The 20,878-nt window shown below is 37.3% G+C and overlaps 1 protein-coding gene across 2 annotated transcripts in view; it reads right to left on the bottom strand.

Moving 5' to 3' along the window:
- Positions 1–9,342: 9,342 nt before the first annotated feature.
- The window catches only part of UPRT (uracil phosphoribosyltransferase homolog), a 50,105-nt gene continuing 38,569 nt past the window's right edge, over positions 9,343–20,878 (bottom strand). For both annotated transcript variants that reach the window (XM_063084036.1, XM_063084037.1), the window contains 6 exons: positions 20,158–20,200; positions 17,378–17,447; positions 16,251–16,313; positions 13,322–13,483; positions 12,529–12,627; positions 9,343–10,495 (listed from right to left, as the gene is read on the bottom strand). In XM_063084036.1, the coding sequence (XP_062940106.1) occupies positions 10,389–10,495; positions 12,529–12,627; positions 13,322–13,483; positions 16,251–16,313; positions 17,378–17,447; positions 20,158–20,200 (544 nt within the window). In that variant the 3' untranslated portion in view covers positions 9,343–10,388. The remainder of the gene's footprint in view (positions 10,496–12,528; positions 12,628–13,321; positions 13,484–16,250; positions 16,314–17,377; positions 17,448–20,157; positions 20,201–20,878) is intronic.

Here is a 20,878-nt window from a genome sequence, read left to right as displayed (position 1 = left end):
TCCAAATACATCAATAATAATATTAAATTTGAACAGATTAAGCAATCCAATCAAAAGTCAGAGATTGTTAGAATGGATAAAATAATATCTAACTACATCCTGTCTACAGGAGAGATACTTTACATTTAAAGATAAAAATGGCTTGAAAGTAAAAGGATGGAAAAAGATATAATATGCAAAGAACAACATAAGAAACTGGAATGATGACACTATTATTAGCCAAAATAGACTTTAAACATGTTATAGAAATGAAGAGTTACATTTTATGATACTCAATAGTGAAAGTCTGGAATTGTTTTCCCTATGACCAGTAACAAGACAAGGATGTCTCCTCTCACCACTTTTATTCAATACTGTAAGGGAAGTTCTAGCTATAGCAATGACACAAAAAAGAAATAAAAGCCATCGAATTGGAGAGGAAGAAGTAAAACTCTATATGCTGATGACATAATCTTATATGAGAAAAATCCTAAAGAAAACAAACATAAAAAACAATTAAAGGTTATAGATGAATTCAGTGAAGTTGCAGGATACAAGATCAACACACAAAATCATTGGTATATCTATACATTAGCAATGAACAATACAAAAGGAAATTAAGAAAACAATTCTATTTACAATAGCATCAAAAAGAATAAAATATTTAGGGATACATTTAACCAAGGAGGTGCAAGCTTTATACATTGTAAACTACAAAACATTGTTGAAAGAAATTAAAGACCTAAATAAATGGAAAGACATACCATGTTCATGGATTGGAAGACTTAATATTAAGATGTCAATACTACCCAAAGTGACCTAGAGATTCAATGCAACCCTCATCAAAATCCCAATGGCCCTTTATGCAGAAATGGAAAAGCTGATCCTAAAATTCATAAGGTGTTGCAAGGGACCCAAAATAGGCAAAACAATCTTGACAAAGAATAACAAAGTAGGAGGACTCATACTTCCTGATATCAAAACTTGCTACAGGGCCGACCCCGTGGCGCACTCGGGAGGGTGCGGCGCTGGGAGTGCAGCAGTGCTCCCACCGCGGGTTTGGATCCTATATAAGGATGGCCAGTACGCTCACTGGCTGAGCGCGGTGCAGCCAGTCACAAAAAGACAAACAAAACAAAACAAAACAAAACAAAAAAACTTGCTACAGAGCTATAGTAATCGAAACTGCATAAGGACAGACACATAAGGCAATGAAATGGAATTGAGAGTCCAGAAATAAAACCTTCCATTTATGATCAATTGATTCTTGACAAGGGTACCAACACAATTCACTGGGGAATGAATGGTCTTTTCAACAAATGGTGCTGAGAAAACTGGATATCCTCATGTAAAAACATAAAGTTGAATTCCTTCCTTATACCATACATAAAAATTAACTGAAATGGATCATATATTGTATGATTCCATTTACATCAAATATTCAGAATAGGCAAATCCATAGAGACAGAAAGTAGATTAGTGGTTGACAGGAACTGGGGGAGGGTAATGGGAAGTGACTACTAATGAGTATGGGGTTTCTTGTTTGGTTGATGAAATTGTTTTGGTATTAGATTGTGGTGGTTGATCAGCTTTGTGAATATACTAAAAATCATTGAATTGAACACTTTAAAAAGGTTATTTTTATAGTATGTGAATTATATCTCAATAAAAAATGGACAGACTAAAGCATGGAAGCTTACATACCTTAATGAGTATCTGCTCACATTCAACATCAGGGGACTAAAGAAAGGTACCCTCTAGATAGACTTCTCTACTTTTGTGGGGGATCTGGGGTAGTGGGGGGTGGAGAAGATACTGTTACATCTATATAATTTTTCCCCACATCACATCCCCTTTCTTTTTTCCTACCTGATGCAGTCATTTCAAGACCAACTGCTCCTCCCAGAGACAGTGATAATCCCTAAGAAAATGTAAATATACCTTTAAACTGCTATTCCAGAATTTCTAAGGGCTGTTTAGGATGGATTATGCTTTCATCCTTAGGATTAACAATGACTACAACAGTATTGCCTAGTGGCCAAGACAGCCCACTAGTTTTATATCTGTGTAACTCTAATACAAGTAGAAATGGGCTGAAGGGAAAGAAAGCACATGATAGACTCATATTGCTGCTGGCAACAATCTGGGTCAGCCCTGTCACTGAATCTGATATTCCTTCCAGGTGAAAAGGTTTAGGTTAAAATCAATGACAAATACAAAGAAGAAAACATAGTAGCTGAAGGTAAAAGAATTAATAAGTGGATTGTGTAATGACGAAAATCCAACATTATGTTGGTTCCTCAAAGAGGCTCAGAGGAAGAGAATGCTCTCTCTTCACACAATTACACCAGATACACTAGAGGGTGAAGCTATACATTTGACCAGAACACCGTCATTTGGTGACCCTGACAAGGTCAAATGGAAAATTGAAAACTGGAGTGGTATCATGCTGGGAGACATTCTGGTCATGTGCTACGATGAACAAGATCAACTGTTGATAACTAAACAGAACCGTAGTAATTCACCAGTAACTTTTGATTCTTAGATTTCAATTTGTACCTACTATAAACGATATCATTTGGGAAAAAACTTCCAGGAATTACTCCCTGCTGAATTATCAAACCATGCAGTATACAATTGGCAGACTGATCACTGGGTAACTGTAAACTTTGATCACCAAATACTTAGGTTCTTGGCTATTATGAACAGAATACAGCAGCAGCATGCCTGTGCTGCTGAAGTGTGCTGTTTATAAATACAAATCACCCTTGTTTCTGTGGGCATAAAGCTATTAAATAAAATTGAAACAATGGGATTCTGGTGGAAATAAGGGAGTAGGCATCACATGGTGGACTCAAATTCCTATGAGAAATAACTCCATCACGTGACAAGGAAGGCTAGGGTAGCCCTTTATGGCATACTCAGAGTAAATCATATCTAAGTGTGATTATTACCCATAGAACCTTAATATGAGGACCCAACATTTTTGGGTACAAAACATGCATCCTAATTGCACTCAGGCAATTAGTACACAATGGCAAAACATGCCTGGTGAATTAAACATTGTTCCACAAGACGGAAGAAAGCTGCAGGAGAGATAGGTGCCAGTCTAAGTATCAAAGGATGAACCAAATTCTCTTTTAATGAGTGGCACTAAGAAGAAAAAAATGTGTTAGGCAGAGCAGAATAGGCCAATTAGAAGTAATACTCTTCCAGAAGAAAGGAAAAAGATGGGAAACAGCCTGGAAAGATGGTGAAGTTTTAGTAAACTGGGTCAGGCAGATTCAATGAATAATGCTGGGCAATGCTAGGACTTAGTGCTGGGAAAAGGCTTGTACTCTGACCCAACAGGGTCTCTTGACTATTTTTTACTTTTTTATTTTTTTAAATTTTTTGGCTCTTCTTTTGATTTTAATGAAGATTAGAAGAAGAAAAAGAAGCACAAAGGAATGAATACAGCTCCTCCAATATAATGAGTTAGACAGCCCCCCCCCTTGATCAAACAAAAGAATAAATGTATTAAAGAGTATAGATTTGACAAACCATCTCTGCTCTCACAAAGGATTTTTGAGGGGATTTGGAAAGTTGTAGCCTACTTGTGTTCTGTGATTTCTGAATACATTAAAGCCAGAACTCTGTTAGTTTAGGTATTGTTTTTGTGTGTGCTTTGCTTCCTGGCAATAGAGTCTTTAAGAAAAACAATTGGGAGATACCCTGGTCCTGGTTAATCTGTCCCCTTTTCACATACTAGGGATGCAGCTAGACTCTCAGCACCTCCATGGGGACAAATGTTATTTAGTGCCCTGCAGTCATCCATGAAGACAGCAGGACCTTTTCAAACTCTTGACTATTTTAAAACAGATGAAGCCTGATGTAGCAATGGGGCAATGACCCTTCATCAACACTTCTGGAAACCTTATGGATCTCCAAACTTATAAGTTCCCTGGGGGCAGGAGTAATTTACATTGATGTACTCTGTCTGCCCTCACCCCAAGAATGAATCAAAACAAGTTGTACCCTGTAGTGTGGTTAGCAGGAATAGGAACCATTCTGAATTACACCCTTACACTTGCCATAAGAAAGAGATAGTCCCTGCTACATAACAGCACACAAAAGAAACAGTCTCAGTAAAATCACGTGAATTGAGAGAAATTGACAAGTTTTGTCCCCATATGTTATGGGCTGAATTGTGTCCCTCCAAAATTCGTATGTTGAAGCCATAACCTCCAGTACCTCAGAATAAATATTTGGAGATAGGGTTTTTAAAGAATGGAATTAGTTAAAATAAAGTTGTTAGAGTGGACTCTAATCCAATCTGACTGGTCTCCTTATAAGAAGAGAAAATTTGAACATACAAAGAGACACCAGGGGCACATGCACAGAGGAAAGACAATGTGAAGACATGGCGGTCATCTGCAAGTCAAAGAGAGAGGCCTCAGAAGAAACCAAACTTGCCAGCACCTGGATCTTGGACTTCTAGACTCCAGAACTGTGAGAAAATAAGTTTCTGTTTTTAAAGCCACCTAGTCTGTAGTATATTGTTATGACAGCCTGAGCAAATTAATACACCATCTAACTTATAACCTGGAAACAACCAAATCCTGGTCAATTGTGACAACACCTGTCCAGAAGAACATCTGGCATGTGGTCAAGGGCCAATTATGTTGGGAAGGTTTAATAAATAGCTCTCTAACTTTTACTGTTTCATGGAATGAAAAGGAACTCTACTATAACCATTGTGTGATATGGTATAACATTAGCACTGCTGGTAAGATTGAATTACCTTATGTAAATAAGTCCTGTAATACAGATATTGATAATTATATATATTGGGAAATTTAATTAAAGCCTCCTCAGGATGTGACATCAATGGAAAATGATTGGCTTTAGGAGGAATTAGGTCTAGTTCAGCATCAGTTAATTAATATGCTAAATAGTTCTACATAAGTTTATTTTAAAGTACAAATAATGGTAGACCAAGGGAAGAAACAATCAAATTAATACAAAATTATGATGTATATAATGGCTTTAGCAGATAGATTAAATGCTTCTTCAAGTCTATCCCTATCTTGAACCAGCTCCTCCAAATGTTGGACATACTAATGCTAATGTTACTACATCTGTTAAATAAATGCTATACTAAATGTAGGCACTCAGAAAAATACAAAAGTTTTCCTTTAAGTGAGCCTGGGCCGAGGACCAGGAGGTGGACTTTACAGGAAAAATTGACTCAGCAGGTCTGAGTTGCTCAAACTTTGCACATTCCTAGAAGGGTCTGTTTTCATGAATAGCCCTTGTTCAGCTACTGAGAATTGAGGTCTTAGAATGCTCTAATTGATAAAATTGTTTTGCATACTTGGAGCTTTGAACCACACTTAGCTAATTACGTAGTCTTTGTAAACAATGTGATTTATAGGGAACACGTGCTTTCCCTCTGGTGGTACGTTTTGGTAACTGCAATGATTGCATATAGGCACTATGTGCCTATGTGACCAAACTCCAATTAAAAACTCTGGAATCTTAAGCTCCAGGGAGCTCCCTGGTAGACTACACTTCACACATGTTGCTACAATTTGTAGACAGAGGAATTAAATGCATCCTGTGCAATTCCACTGGGAAAAAACTCTTGGAAGCGTACATCTGGTTTCTTCTAGACTTTGCCCCATGTGCCTATTCCCTTTTGTTGTAATAAACCATAACCATGAATGTAATGGCTTCTGGGTCCTATGAGTTCTGAAGATGGTCTTAGGGATTCCTGACATAGGTACACTAGAAAATATACAATTAACATAAAAGAAGGCAGCAATGGAGATAAAAGACATAAGAAAACAAATAGCAAAATGACGGATGTAAATCCTACCTTATCAGTCATCACATTAAATGCAAATGGAAGAATAACAGCAGACTTCCATCGAAGAAATGCAAGAAAGACAGTGAAGCAGCATCTTTAAAGTACTGGGGGGAAAAAGCTGTCAACCTAGAATCTAATAACAGTGAAATGTCTTTCAAAAGTGTAGGTGAAATAAACACTTTTTCAGACATACAAAAGCTGAAATAATCCATTACTGGGAGATCTGCCTTACAAGAAATAGAAAGGAAGTCCTTCAGGTAGAAGGAAAATAATACCTGATGGAAATCTGGATCTACACAAAGAAATAGAAAGCACCAAAAATGTTAAATATATGGGTAAATAAAAATGGCCCTTTTTACTTATTTTTTATATCTCTTTGAAAGATAACTGTTGAAAGCAAAAAATAATAACAATATATTATGAGGTTTAACATGTGTAGAAAAGGTATGACGATAATCACAGAAAGGCTGGGGAAGGGGGAATAGAAGTACATTGTTTAAGTTCTTATATCATACTTAAAATGGACTGTGATAAAGATGTATATTATAAACTCTAAAAGAACCACTAAAAGAACAAAGCATAAATAAGCCATCAAGAGATAAAATGGAATCATAAATAATACCCAATTAATCCAAAAGAAGGCAGAAAGAGAGAAAAAAAGTGAACAAAGAACAAATAGAAAGCAAATAGCAAGATGGTATATTTAGAACTAATCATATCAATAATCACATTAAATGAAAATGGTCTAAACATCCCAATTAAAAGGCTGAGACTGTCAAATTGGATAAAAAGCAAGACCTGACTTGTAGGCTACCTACAAGAAACTCATATTAAATATAAAAACAAAAATAGGTTTAAAGTAAAAGAATGGGAAAAGATATGCCACATAAATACTATTCAAAAGAAAGCTGGAATATTTATATTAACATCAGCCAAAGCAGATTTCAGAACAAAGAATATTAATAGATTACTAGGGGATGTTTCATAATGATAAAGGGTCAATCCATCAAGAGGACATAACAATCCTTAAAGTTTATGTACCTAACAACAGAGCTTCAAAATACATGAAGCAAAAACTGATAGAACTGAAAGGAGAAACAGACAAATCCAAAATTTTAGTCTGAGATTTCAACACCCATCTCCCATAGAACAAGTAGACAGAAAATCAGCAACGAAATAGAAGACTTGAACAGCACTATCAACCAACTTAACCTAAGTGACATCTATAGAACACTCCACCCAAAAACAGTAGGATATGCATACTTTTCAAGCACACACAGAAGATTTACCATGAGAGACTATATTCTGGGCCATAAAACAAATCCCAATAATTTTAAAAGGATCCTTTCTCACAGAACAGGACCAGAATAAAAAAAACTAAAGGATTCAAATCATATAAAATATATTCTCTAACCACAATGGAATTAAATTTGGAAGAAATAGCAGAAAGAAATCTGTAAAATCTTATAAATATTTGGAAATCAAATGACATACTTCTAAATAACCCTAGGTCAAAGAAGAAATAAAAAAGGAAATGGGAAAGTGCTTTGAAATGAATGAAAATGAAAACACAACATATCAAAATTTGTGAGGTACGGGCCGACCCTGTGGCTCACTTGGGAGAGTGCAGCCCTGGGAGCGCCGAGGCCACGGGTTTGGATCCTATATAGGGATGGCCGGTGCGCTCACTGGCTGGGCGCGGTGTGGATGACACCAAGCCAAGGGTTACGCATCCCTTACCGGTCACAAAACAAAACAAAACAAAAAAATTTGTGAGGTACAGCTAAATCAATATATATAGGAAAATTTATATCATTAAATGCTTATATTACAAAAGAAGAAATGTCTGAAATCAAAATGTGGTCCCCAGACCAGTAACATCAGCATCATCTGGGAACTTGTTAGAAACACAAATCCTTGGGCCCTAACCCAGACCTACCAAATCAGAAAGTCTAGGGGTACACAGCCCAGCAATCTGTGGCCCTCCATTATTCTGATGCACATTCAAGTTTTGAGAACTACTGCTGTATATTATTTGAGGGTCAATTTTATTGTGCTAGAGATTTTCTTCTATAAGAAGTCTACACAGTTTATACCACTCTGAAGTTAATGTCATTTAAAAACGACCTTGTTTTGAATAGTCTGTTAATCTTGTGACAACTTTAGAAAATTTAGAAAATGTCCCAGGACGAAAGAGTTCTGCAAGTGATTAACCCTACAAATAATCCCTCATTTGCTAAAAAGACCAAAATTTCAAAAGAAATACTTACAATTTTTATTGAGATCTGTTGGGGGGTACAGGATAAACATCAGCAGGGGATATGACCCCAATGAATAATTCCTACTGTTTATGCTAGGCCGTCTGTGTGGGAACCGAATATAGTTAACTCCCAATCATGTTCACTGATGAAAAGGAACAGAGATGTTAAATCTAAATGGCTGATGATATAAAAATAATCTGCTTGAAATATGGTTTTATGCCTACATTTGAATATGAATTTACTGGTGTTCTGGAAAGTCACTTCAAACAAAATATTGTACACCTAACACAAGCACTAATTCAGAAGCACTGACTCTGCACTAATTCAGAAGCACTGACTCCTATACTGGTAGGCATCATCTTTCCAATTAATTCAGTACATCAATCTCAAGCAGATCTGGTCTCTATCTAAATTTGCTGGCTCACATTTTCCCTAGGACAGGGAGATAAAGATTTTGGCTTTAATGGGCTTCAGTTACAGCTTCTGCTAATCAGAAGTTAAAAAAAAAAAAAAAAAAACCATTGTATCAAAATACTTAATTGATAAGCATAGCTAAGAATTTAAATAAGAACTTGAAAGCAACAGTTACCATGGAAGAACAGTAATATGGGTAATCTATCTACAGTATTAATCGCAGCTTATTCTACAATAGTCTTCAAAAATAAAGGGAAAAATATAGTAAAGTTCTTCTGGTATTCTAGGCTTCAAAGGGAAAGTATAGTCCATTCTACACCAGATTTCTTCCTCTCCCCCTATTTTTGCTGACTTTCATCAGCTTTAGTTCTTTCTAAGACACTTTCTTCAGCTCTTTGCTTTTGAACAGAGGCCCACATCAGCTGCTGATGGGGCCATTAGAACATAATTAATCAAGTAATCAGCCAGCCACCACTGTTTTTTTTTTTCTTTTTTTTTTTTTTTTTTCGTGACCGGCACTCAGCCAGTGAGTGCACCGGTCAGTCCTATATAGGATCCGAACCCGCGGCGGGAGCGTTGCTGTGCTCCCAGCGCAGCACTCTACCAAGTGCGCCACGGGCTCGGCCCCAGCCACCACTGTTAAAATGTTTTAATATCAATATAAAATGAGATCATGGTTTTACAGATTTCTGAACACAAACACTGATTTCTAAAATGGTTTCTCTCCCTTTCAGAAGCCTAAATATGAACACGTGTAAACCTTATGGATTTTTTTTAATTATGGTATTTTTTTTCCATTAAACATGCAAAATAACTAATTTCTGAATCAAAGGCTTATAGTAGAAACATCTAAATTAAAAATGAAGCATTTTCATTTACTTATTGGCCATGAAATCTGGCAAGAAACCACTCTTTCCACCACAACTCAGAAAAACCACCACCAATTCCTTTCTTGAGGATTGATGACATTAACAGTACTTAGCACTCTCCCTTGTTAGCTTCTGGACATCCCTGGTTCAGTCTATGTAAATTAAAGTTACAGTTCCAGTTACTGAAAATGTTCTGCCATCTTCTTCACTGCATCACAGCTTGACAAGGCACCTACAACAATGCACAGTTTGGGAGATAAGCCATAAAGAACATAATGGCCTGACTGCAGAGTTAACCATACATCCTGGATCTGCCAATTTAGTGAGGATATTAATGGAAATGTAAAATTTCAGGAGGCATTCTTTTTTCTTCCTCTCCAAGTTACCAGAATATACAGTAGCAGGAAGTAAAGAGTAGAGGAAGGTGACAATAGCCACATACATGAAACCTCCCTAGAGCTAAAAGCAAACTAAACAAAATGCAAACTACAGCGGGACAAAGAACTGAGTCTCATTTGGGTTTTATTTGTGACTTCAAGCAATCTCCAAACTAAGAGGTTCACAAGTTAGGGAACAATTTCAATGCACTGAGGGTTCAGCAATTTTCATTAGCATATTATTAAAATTTCCATCTTTTCTAAGAGTTATGTGTGCTTCATTGTTGAATTTAGTACCAACAGTCAATAAACAATCAAATAAAATAAATAAACTTCAGATATTTCCTTTTTTCTATACCCACTTCCAAAACTAAAAAGCAACTCTAACGGGGCCGTGGCGCACCCGGGAGAGTGCGGCGCTGGGAGCGCGGCGACGCTCCCGCCACGGGTTCGGATCCTATATAGGAATGGCCGCTGCACTCACTGGCTGAGTGCCGGTCACGAAAAAGACAAAAAAAAAAAAAAAGCAACTCTAACGTATTTTTCTCTGCCATTCCTCAATCAAATTAGTAAAACAAGTAAAAACTCAAAATATAATTGTAATATTACACAAGATAATTCATTTTCCTTCAGTAACTTAGTCTGTTCCAAAGTATTTCTGTCCAAAATGTGTAGGTGCAACAGGATGAACTTCAGTAGTTAAAATTGTGATCTCTGGAAACTCTTGAATGATTGATTTGGCACCTTCAGAAAATAAAAGAAAAATTGTTGTTATGGCAAGATTTTTTGGTAACACTAGTCAGTATTCAGGAATTTTATAGTCATTATCGCTAGGTCTAATACTGACAGAGGCCAGACAGCAATGACCTTTGGATACCTAGTCAAACTTGGCTAATCTCTTTGTTTACATAATGTCTGATATCCAAAAAGCCTTGAGGGTAGTCAGACTACGCCCCTTCCCTCTCACTAATACATTCTTAGAATCAAATTGTTTTATATTCAAGATTTGAAAAATATAGTTATTCAGTTAAAACAACTTTTCCCCTGAAGAGTCTTTCTTCTTTTGTTTTATTTTAAAAGTGGCTGGAATAGAATGAATATAGTTCTTTCTAAAAAGAGGACTGCATATAAGATCGCAGTTTTCCAGCTGGAACTCTGTGAAACAAGTACAAAAACTTCTTTGGTGTGTCAGAGCAAGCTAGCTTTTTAGAAGGTACAATTCTAGCTTTTACGGAGGGGGAGAGGCAGGGAAAAGGAATTAGGACTAGCTGGGACCCCAGTCAAATTAAAAAGCCATAGCAAAGCTGTCACAGAATAGGATTTTTTCAGTTATAACGTCAAAGAATAGTATAATATTCTAATGTACATGATTAGAACTAAACAGATTATTTTCTATTCCCAAAGGGGGAAATCTCAATAATTACTGGATTAACTCAACATTTTCAATGCCATCTGTTATATATAAGTGGATGACCAAGCAAATCACCCTTTGTCATCACCAACATTTGCAATACAGGTAATTTTTGCTTGTGAAACAGTAAAGTAATCAAATAGGCCATAATTCCTATAGACTGGCCTACTGAAAGCAGCCTTCCCAACTAGTTGCCCTGTAACCTCTCTTCAGGGTTGGCTGAGACTTAGAACCTTTGGAAATGAGGAAACACACTTGCTAGAGAAGTCATGTATTTCTCTTATTTTCAATTATGAAGCAAATATGAATTCATTGTAGAACATTTGGAAAATACCCCCCCAAAAAACTTTAAAATAAAATGAAAATCACTTAAAATCCCACCATCCTAAGATAACAACTATTAATATTGTATGTGTATTTTGAAACCAAAATTGAAATAGTATTGTGTATCTGTCTAGCCTTTCTTTCTGAGGAAAGATTTATTAGAGTCCATGTTAAATTCAAGTCTGATTTTGGTAATTAAAATAGTCGTAATTTGTATTGGTCATCTCTAAGCTTGTTGATAACAGTTTACACTATTCTAACACTGTTATTTTTTATACTGCTTTTTTGCATTTACCATGTACATGTTTGGATGTCAAATATTTTTCAAAAACGTGATTTAACAGTTACACAATATTACATCCTTTGAATATATATTATTTGTTTAACCATTTCCTTATTGTTAGTCATTTATATACTTTCAAATTTCTTTTTATACTTAATAACTCTTAATGAACATCCTAGAAGCTAAATTTCCATATGTATCTATGATTATTTTCTTAGGATAGCTTCTCAATTATCCTAGACCGTATGGCAAAAAAGCTAGGGCCTTAAATTAGGCATACCTCCCTCAAGAAATAGAGAACACACAGTTCCCTCACCGTGCCCTTTGAGCAGAAATCTAACTCTAAAAACTTCTGCTCTTTGCTTCACACTGCAAAGCTTACTCCAGGAAGACCACAGAGCTAGCTAGAACATTGAGTTTCTTGCTATTTGTGAATAGTTCTCAGGCTCAGGTGAGGAGCCAGAGGAAACAGGGCACCAGGAAAATAATTGCTCAAACAGGGCCACCAAGAAAATAATTGCAATTCTTTTCAATGGTGTTAGTTCACACTTCTGCATTTGAATTTTAACTATATTAGAATAGTGTAAAATATTATTACTAAGCTTGGAGAGGACAGACATGCATTATTACTATCAAAATTAGATTTAGATTGAATGTGGGTGAAAATAAACTTTTCCTCAGGATGAGAAGTGAGACAGACACACACTTACCCATTCATGACCATCTGAAGCCCTAGTTACTGCCTCATGCTGAACTCACCATGAGGAGTGGAGAACAGACTGAGTAGGATAATAACACTAGGTTGAACTCCATGTTCTATAAGAACCTTTACAGCTTCAATTACAGTATTTCCAGTGCCTGAAATCAAAAGACAACCAAATGCATTAGCAACATTAACATTTATTTCAAAATGTCCTTTAAGTGTCTTTAAAGTAAGGGCAATATAGTAATCTAACATAACACACCAGTAGGCCAAGCTTCATTTGAAGGTGCTTGTTCTTTATCAGTGTTATTTTCAATAATGGATATGACACATAACGCTTTTCAGTTATCAAACTCATAATAAGCCCTAAATTCACTTAGTATTTGAAATATCAATTTTAACATATTCCCCCTCACCTCCCTGGGAGATCATGCCATTTGTGATCTGAGTAAGCTTAGGAAAGTGAAGAAAATAGCAGGGAAAAAAAAAAAGGATTTATCTAGAAAGGATAAATCCTTGAGAAAATCACTGCTGTACTCATCAAGCTAGAGAGGGAACATGTTTCAATATATTTTCTGTGTTTTATATATTTTGCCTCATTAGATCCTTTGCTTCAATGTACTCATTTCAAGAAAAAGCTCTTTAGAGCTAATAAAGTTTAACTAATGTGTATTCTCTCATTACACAACAAAAATTCCCTGGTGAACTGCCCTAGGCAACTCCAAATCCAACTGAGAAAAACACATTTAGAAACTGTTTTTGCCTTTTATATAATGGTACCTAGAAGGCAAGCACTAAATTGAATTTAAACGCTAACCAAAGATTATAAATTAAACTCAAGCCACTCACTGAGAATTGGGTACATCAGAAGGACTTTTCTTCGGTAAATATCTGGGGGGAACTTGGCATAATATACTTTGGCTCTTTGTGTCTCCTCATCACTCTGAATCAGGATCTTTCCAATTCGTATGGATCGACAGCAGTCTCGTAAACCTTGTTCCATTGCCTCACCTTGAAGAAGGAAATAAAAAAGAAAAAAAAAAGGGTTGGGAGAGATGAAGTACAAGTCCAAGAACAGGCCAAAGCACAGTTTGTGACTGTTGCTAATACAAAAAAGATACTGTCAAGAAAAAAGCAATTCTTAAGTTAACAGCTTTTACTTCTGATGTGCTCATATTTTAAACTTAGTGCAGGTCAATGAAACTAGGATAAGCTAGTTTTATTGCTGGCTTATAAATTTTAGAGCTGTCATGCTTCCATGATTACAGGAAATAAAGTGTTTTGTTGAGCTGTTCCCTGAGCTTTTTCAATATCAGGAACATTTTTACTCCTATTATTTTAAAGAAGCCTTTAAACCACCTACATTTCTCACTTTCATCTGAAAAATTATAAAAAGATTTATGAAAGACTAGGGACTGGAGACCCAAGGATTTCCATTTAGATCAAGGTGGCATCAGGAGAAATCATTTAGCTCAGCAAAGACTTCACTGGTAAAGGTTTTGCTGCAAACAGTAAAAAAGTGGCATATTGTTCCCCCTCCCCCAGAGAACCACAACCACCACCACCCGCTCTTGGTTTCTGAACAGAATCATTTTTGAGTCTGAATTCCTTTAAGGAAGTGTTTGCCAAAAGTCAGTCATTCTCATACCATCTTCAAGATTCTAGGCCATATCAGAATTCTACCAGTATTGGTATTTATTTAATATTTTTCTTAAATTAACTGTTTTCCTTTAAATTTATTTTTAAGAGGAAACTTTATATCACTACTTTAAACATAAAACCAAACAAAAAAGAAAAAAATAAACATAAACCAGTTTCTTTCCCATATATATGAAAATCAACAAATGACTATTTTTTAAAATTTATTTATTATAATTATTACTTTTTTGCATTCTAAGATATTGTTGTAGAGCAGTGGGGGGGGAGGGGGAGGAAGAAGATGGGAGAAGGGGAGTGTGGTTGAGACCCATGGCATCCCCCTCATTCATGGCTGAGCTGGATGTAGACTTGGGGCGGGGAGCGTAGCTGAGGCGCTCAGCCCCTCCCCCAGAAGCCTGGGGCACTTCCACTATGGCTCTGTGGTCTTCACTGGACTAGATGTGGACATTGGGGTGGTGTGGCTGATGCCCTCAGCCCTTCACCACCCCAGCTCAAACAAATGACTATTAAGGTTAAAAACAACTCTGTCTGCATCACTTGAGTCATCTGGTACACATTAGGGGTGCAAGGACCACGCTGGTGTCTTTAAGAAAGGAGCTGGACTGAAACAGAACAAACTGAGCCTTAAAAGTCCATTGTATTCACCAGTTTTAAAAAGTTGAACAACATTGTCCTGAGAACGCTATCATTACTTAAGAGCTTCCTTCCATAAAACAGGGAGCTTAAACCTCCTATTTTACTTGAGGTATTCAACTGTTCACAAATAGAACTTCATAGCCAGAGGAGAAAAGTCTGTATGTTGAAAAAAAAAATCCGTTTCCAGTGCAAGCAGGTGGGGCTTCCACCACTTGCGCAAAAAAAAAAAAAAAAAAAAAGTTTGCTGAATGGAAACAATCATCCCATGTAACAGGTACGAGTTTTTTGTTTGTTTGTTTGTTTGTTTGTCAATATACAATGTGGTTGATTATTGTGGCCAATTACCGAAACCTCCCTCCCACCAATGTCCTTGCTATATGCTTGTCATATCAATTTCAAGGAACTGTAATTGTTATGTCTTCTTCCCCCCTCCCCCCCCCAGGTTTTTTTGTTTATTTATTTATTTTTAGCTCCCACAAATAAGGGAGAACATGTGATATTTCTCTTTCTGTGCCTGACTTGTTTCACTTAGTATAATTCTCTCTAGGTCCATCCATGTCATTGCAAATGGCAGTATTTCATTCTTTTTTATAGCTGAGTAGTATTCCATTGTGTAGATATACCACATTTTCCGTATCCACTCATCTGATGATGGACATTTGGGCTGGTTCCAACTCTTAGCTATTGTAAAGAGTGCTGCGATGAACATTGGGGAACAGGAATACCTTCGACTTAAAGGAACTCTCATACATTGTTGGTGGGACTGCAAAATGGTGCAGCCTCTATGGAGGTTCCTCAAACAATTGCAGATAGATCTACCATATGACCCAGCTATCCCACTGCTGGGAATATACCCAGAGGAATGGAAATCATCAGGTACGAGTTCTAATTACACAAAAGTTGATTTAGAAGGGTAATCAGCTGGACTCAAATAGAAATACATTTATAAGACCAGCAAAAAGAAATACTTCGAGTTAATAACAGTTGCATGTTTTTGCTCACATGGTCATATAGTCATCAAATATAAAATTAAAAATATTGAACAAGCCATTCAGTACAGCACCTGACAGAATAGGACTGTTCCCTACAACAGAAATAAAATAAAAATGGAACAAATTTTTCTCTAGTCAGGTATTCAAAGTTCTCCAGGCCTGAATTTGTGCTATATTCCCTCAGTCTTCAAACTTCCCTGTTCTCCCCAAGAGGGAATTATCACATCCTCCTATCCTCCCACCCTCCCCTGAATCTCTTTGAAAGCTGGTTGCCTATGGGGGCAGGCATGGGAAGATGTTCTGCTGTTAATTAGCCAAACTTAGCAGCACACAGGCCATGACTCTGAGGCACCACGAAGATAGACAACACAGGTGGTGAGATTTAAGCAAAGGCAGGCTGCAATTATGACAGACAAGCCCGCCTCTCTCTTGGAAAGCAGCAACTGTTCCTATGCATGCAAAGAAACAAAATCGCACACATACAAACCTACCACTTCTCATTATGCTGACCCCACAATTTCCCTTCTCGAATTTCACTCCTTCATACTTGTACCCTGTTGGGAAATAAAACCAAAGAATTTATCTTTCATCATTGCAGCAACTTACTTATTTTATAAAGTGCCTATGGTTTAAAGCAGATGGGCACAGAGCAACCCTTGTCCAGACACACTGTATAATGCCTGAGGTTCCCTGTGAAAGTAATGAGATGAGAGTCATGATTTTTCATAGTTATTTCTTAATTCTTCATAAGAAACCTGTGAGAGAATAATTGGGAGGGGCAGACTTCATCGAATGGGAATAGGACATTCATATACACATCCTCAAATTGAATTCAAAGAAGAATCACTGCACTCTGAGGATGCTATCTATATACCACATAAATTCAAACTGGGACCCTACTGTGAGCCACAGCAGAAAGCCTCCTCATTGCATCCCTTTTTATAAGCCTCCATTCTGCCTTAAAAGCAGAAGAGGCTGAAGTAGTTATCAAGACATGCCCAGCCCTTGGTCTCATCCTGAATTTGTGTCAATCATAATGCAACAAGCTCAGCTCCCAATTTTCATAAAGTCAACCCTTTGAATGGAACAGTTCTCCATTATTTACTAAAGAACCACATCAGAATTTCAAATTCCTGAAAGCCAAACCAGTGATCTTTGGCTACTTTCTATTAAAGAGTATAACAAAGCACCTTCTTCAATTCTCATCATTTTAGTTTTCTTTTTCTTTTTTGCTTCTCATCCTTTTTTTTTTTTCCCCTGGAGTTTCAAACCACCCTCACCCATTTGTTAACACCAGCAGCTTCCCCACAGAGGTGAAGATAAGCTGCCAGCAATTCTTAACTCTGTGCCCAATGAGCTGTCAGCAGAGGCAACACCTGCATGCTGAAGAATATTTATTAACCTTTACCTTGAATTGACTAGCAATCTATTAACCAAAAAGGAACCTACATAGATTTCTTTACTAAATATCTGAGTTTTGTAAGATGTTTAAAAGAACAGCTCCACCTAGACTCCTCATTTTGCATATTGATTTTACTCAGACTGCTTTCCTTCCATTTTCCCCCATTCTAGCTCAGAATTTTCATGAGGAAAATTTGAAAGTAACAGTCCTGGTTACCTGTTGGAGTGGTCACCATGCATTCTTTATATGGCAGCTGATTCAATCCCTCTTCCACAACAAGTCTGATCTAGAGAGTCAAAGGAAGAATAAGTTGAGAACCTGCTAAGAATTTCCGGCTAGCTGTTAGCCTCAGGAGCTGAACAGTAGGCAGAGAGTCAGTAGCACACTGAGCAAGAGTTTAGCTTATGGAAATAGGAAGGGGGCCCCTATCATGTGTTAGATACAGGGATAGGTCCAAATGCCAGGCTGCTTGCTGCTAGGCATCTAACCTCAGTTAGGCACATGACTGCCACCACAAGACTCCAGCATGCCTTCTGATTCTATTCAATCAGTCCAGGCTATGAGAGATGCAAAACTCCAGCAGGTAACAAGAGTCACGGCAGGTACCCTTGGAAGTAATATACTTCTGGTTACCCTGGAAATAGTGCCCACTGGGAATTTCTCTACTTCGTTCAGTACCTATGAAATTAAGTCAGATTATTTTAACAAAGACCCACCATAATGCAAATACAGCCTGGAACTTCTTGTAAGGAAATAAATGAGTGGATGGGCTGAACCAATTTACTGACCTTGAAGGAGGATCCAGTAGAATGCATTTAGACTTCTCAGCTAAAGAAAAGTCTCACAACAATCGTAATGTGTGGTACAGAGGAAAGAATCACTCAGAACTAGTAGGAACAGCCTCCGAAAACCAGATACGGTATTCCATGAGCAACCAGAGCCTACTACAATAAAAACAGTGCTGAGTCTGAAATGCACATTTTCTCCAACCAATATTATGTTATTGATTGAGAATCAGGATCAGAAAGGAGAAGCACCAGGCCCCATGCTCTGTTATCACAACACTCTGCTGCCATTAAAAGGATCGATTCTAAATGGGCCAATACTTTGTCAGCATCAGACAGAGGGCTCAGGAACCTCATGAATACTGAATGTGTGTGCACACTCACCTCTAGCCATCCCCTTCTGTGGAGTGTTGATTTTTTATGAGCAAATTACAAGGCTAGAAGAGGATACTTTTCTTTGAAGAGCCTAAATCTCCTCCTCCTAGTAACACTCTTCTAAAGAGTCTTACCTCCCACCCCATCCCCTGCAACCCTGGAACAGATATTAGTGAGTTGAAGTCTTACAGAAGATCATAAAACCAGAAGAAGGGTGACTAAAATATAAGGAACTCAAGGATCTGAGGGCCAGGGAAGCCAACCCTGACAAATTCAGAATAGAATTAACATCCACTATAATGGGATCCTTGTGCTAGAAAAAATAGTGTACTAGAAATAGTGTACTAGAAATCCTCAATAATAGAAATCTAAACAGGTCAGATCCCTACTGCAACCACAATAGACACTTCCCCTCCCAATATCAGGACCTTCAAAGCCGACTGAAGAGAACAGAGAGGTCCAAATTACCATCCTCTCAGGTGAATTATGCCATAGGCCTTTATGATCACATTTGTCTAAGATATAATGCCTGCTCTTTCAGGAAAACATTTTATAATCACCATGAACTTTCTATAGAAAAAGAGCAGAAGGAAAGCAAAAGAAAGAGGAACCATTTTTCTACCAGTGAACACCAAGACCCCTGTTCTCTCCATAGCAGCCATTAAAAGACACAAGTTCCTTTGAACCTGTTCTTTTGATTTCATAAAAGCATAAAAGACAGAATGATGTAACTATTGCCCCAGGAATGTCAACCACATTTGTCTTGGTACTATCCAAGGGTTACTACTGCCTCTCAAAGCTCAAATAATTTTAAATAGACTTGGTCTCTGAACCAAGAATATTTAAAGCCAAAAACGGAACAGGAGTTGTCTACACTGTTCTGGAATAAATTCCCCAGGGAAAACCTAAATGAAAAGTTCCACACCTTTTTTCTTGCATTCCCTTTGATAATCTACTTTCTACTATCTGATTATAACTTCAAGATTAATAAGCCACATTTCTTTCTGTCCCAAATACTGACAGCACTATTTAGACTGTAAACTCCCCAAGACCAAGGACTATGTCTGTATTTGTCACTGTTATTATCTCCTCCCACCCAATGCAGCCTTGTACAGTGCCTGATTCACATGAGTTCAGTGTTCATTTCATGAATGGATGAAGACAACTAGCACAGCAGAAAATATGTCAACCTCATTCCAAGCACTGAGCACATTTGGATATAAAAACACAAGATGGAAACACAGTGCTTACCCGGAAGACAAACCAATTTAGCCTGAGATCCTCTCAGATCATACTAGCTAAACAGAATTGGGCTTGGTCAATGTTTAATGGGAAGTCCCTGAGGAAAGCATAGAGAGTCCAACTTCGTATTTCACATGTGAGGATAGTACAGAAAAGAAGAGGCAAAATAAATACCCACCCATGTAAACTGCAAGAAATGTGTTAGTTTTTGTGCATTAACTAGATACCACAGTGGTAACTACTAGGTCTCCTTATATCTTTGGTTTCCTTTTGATGTACCTCACTTCACTGCCCTAAGATGAGGCATTTAAAAATTTCTGAGAATCAGGTTATCCAGATCCATTTGAAACGTAGTGGAACCTCAGAACTCCAGGGAATGAGTTCATGGGCAATACTCTGAAGTGAAAGGGATTGAGGCAGACCTTTAATGCAACAGTAGAAAGAACACTTCAGAAGATGTGTTCTGGCAAGATGATGGTTACTGGTACAATCTCTCTCATCCCCAGAACGCTCTAGAACAAAAACACCCCTTGGTCTACCATGATTAAATCACTAGGTACAATAATGAAATGAAAATGGAAAGCCTCCACCTACCAAACGATCCGCAGAAAACATGAAGTCCCCTCTACTGGCTGTCCTAAAAAAAATAGTACAAGTTTAGTCTAAATTAGACCTTTAAGGTAAAATATTATTTAATACATATAGTAACATTGATATTAAGACCTATTACATACTAAAAGCTTAAATATTTATAGACTATTACTTAGGCAAGATGTTTTTTACAGGATACAGGCACCTAAATGAGATGACTTAATAAATGTTATTGGAAATGCTTATTTGATATCAATATTAGAGACAGAAATTTAAAAGATCATTCCCCCACAGAGCTGCCCAAGTACATATTATTCAACCAAGAGATGAACAAAGTTCCTGCTGGAAGATGGCAGCAAGCCCATGGCTCAAGTTGAGAAGAAACTCTGCAGTAAGAAAACCAGGTTCTCCCCAGCCTCCATCAATTCACCTTGATCTAAAACCCCCATTACCAAGATAAGTAACCCATCTACTTTGTTTCTAATCCTTTTTGGAATTATAATGGTACAAACACATAAAGTCTCTACTTTTGCCAACTACTTCAAGAATGTGCAATTTAATTTCCAAGACCTTCCTCTGAAATTATTGATAATTTGTTCCTTTTGCTGTTTTTTCAAACAAATACTTCACTCCCTAGCTCCTTCTGCCATTTTCCTGCACATTTCCTTCTGGCCAATACCTCCATATCCTCAAGAACCCAAGTAATAATAATCCAGGGTCACAC

The sequence above is a fragment of the Cynocephalus volans genome, chromosome X, assembly GCF_027409185.1.
Source record: "Cynocephalus volans isolate mCynVol1 chromosome X, mCynVol1.pri, whole genome shotgun sequence".
NCBI classification, from domain to species: Eukaryota; Metazoa; Chordata; class Mammalia; order Dermoptera; family Cynocephalidae; genus Cynocephalus; species Cynocephalus volans.
The sequence above is the reverse complement of the archived record's forward strand: the minus strand, read 5'-3'. Positions and strand labels throughout refer to the sequence as shown.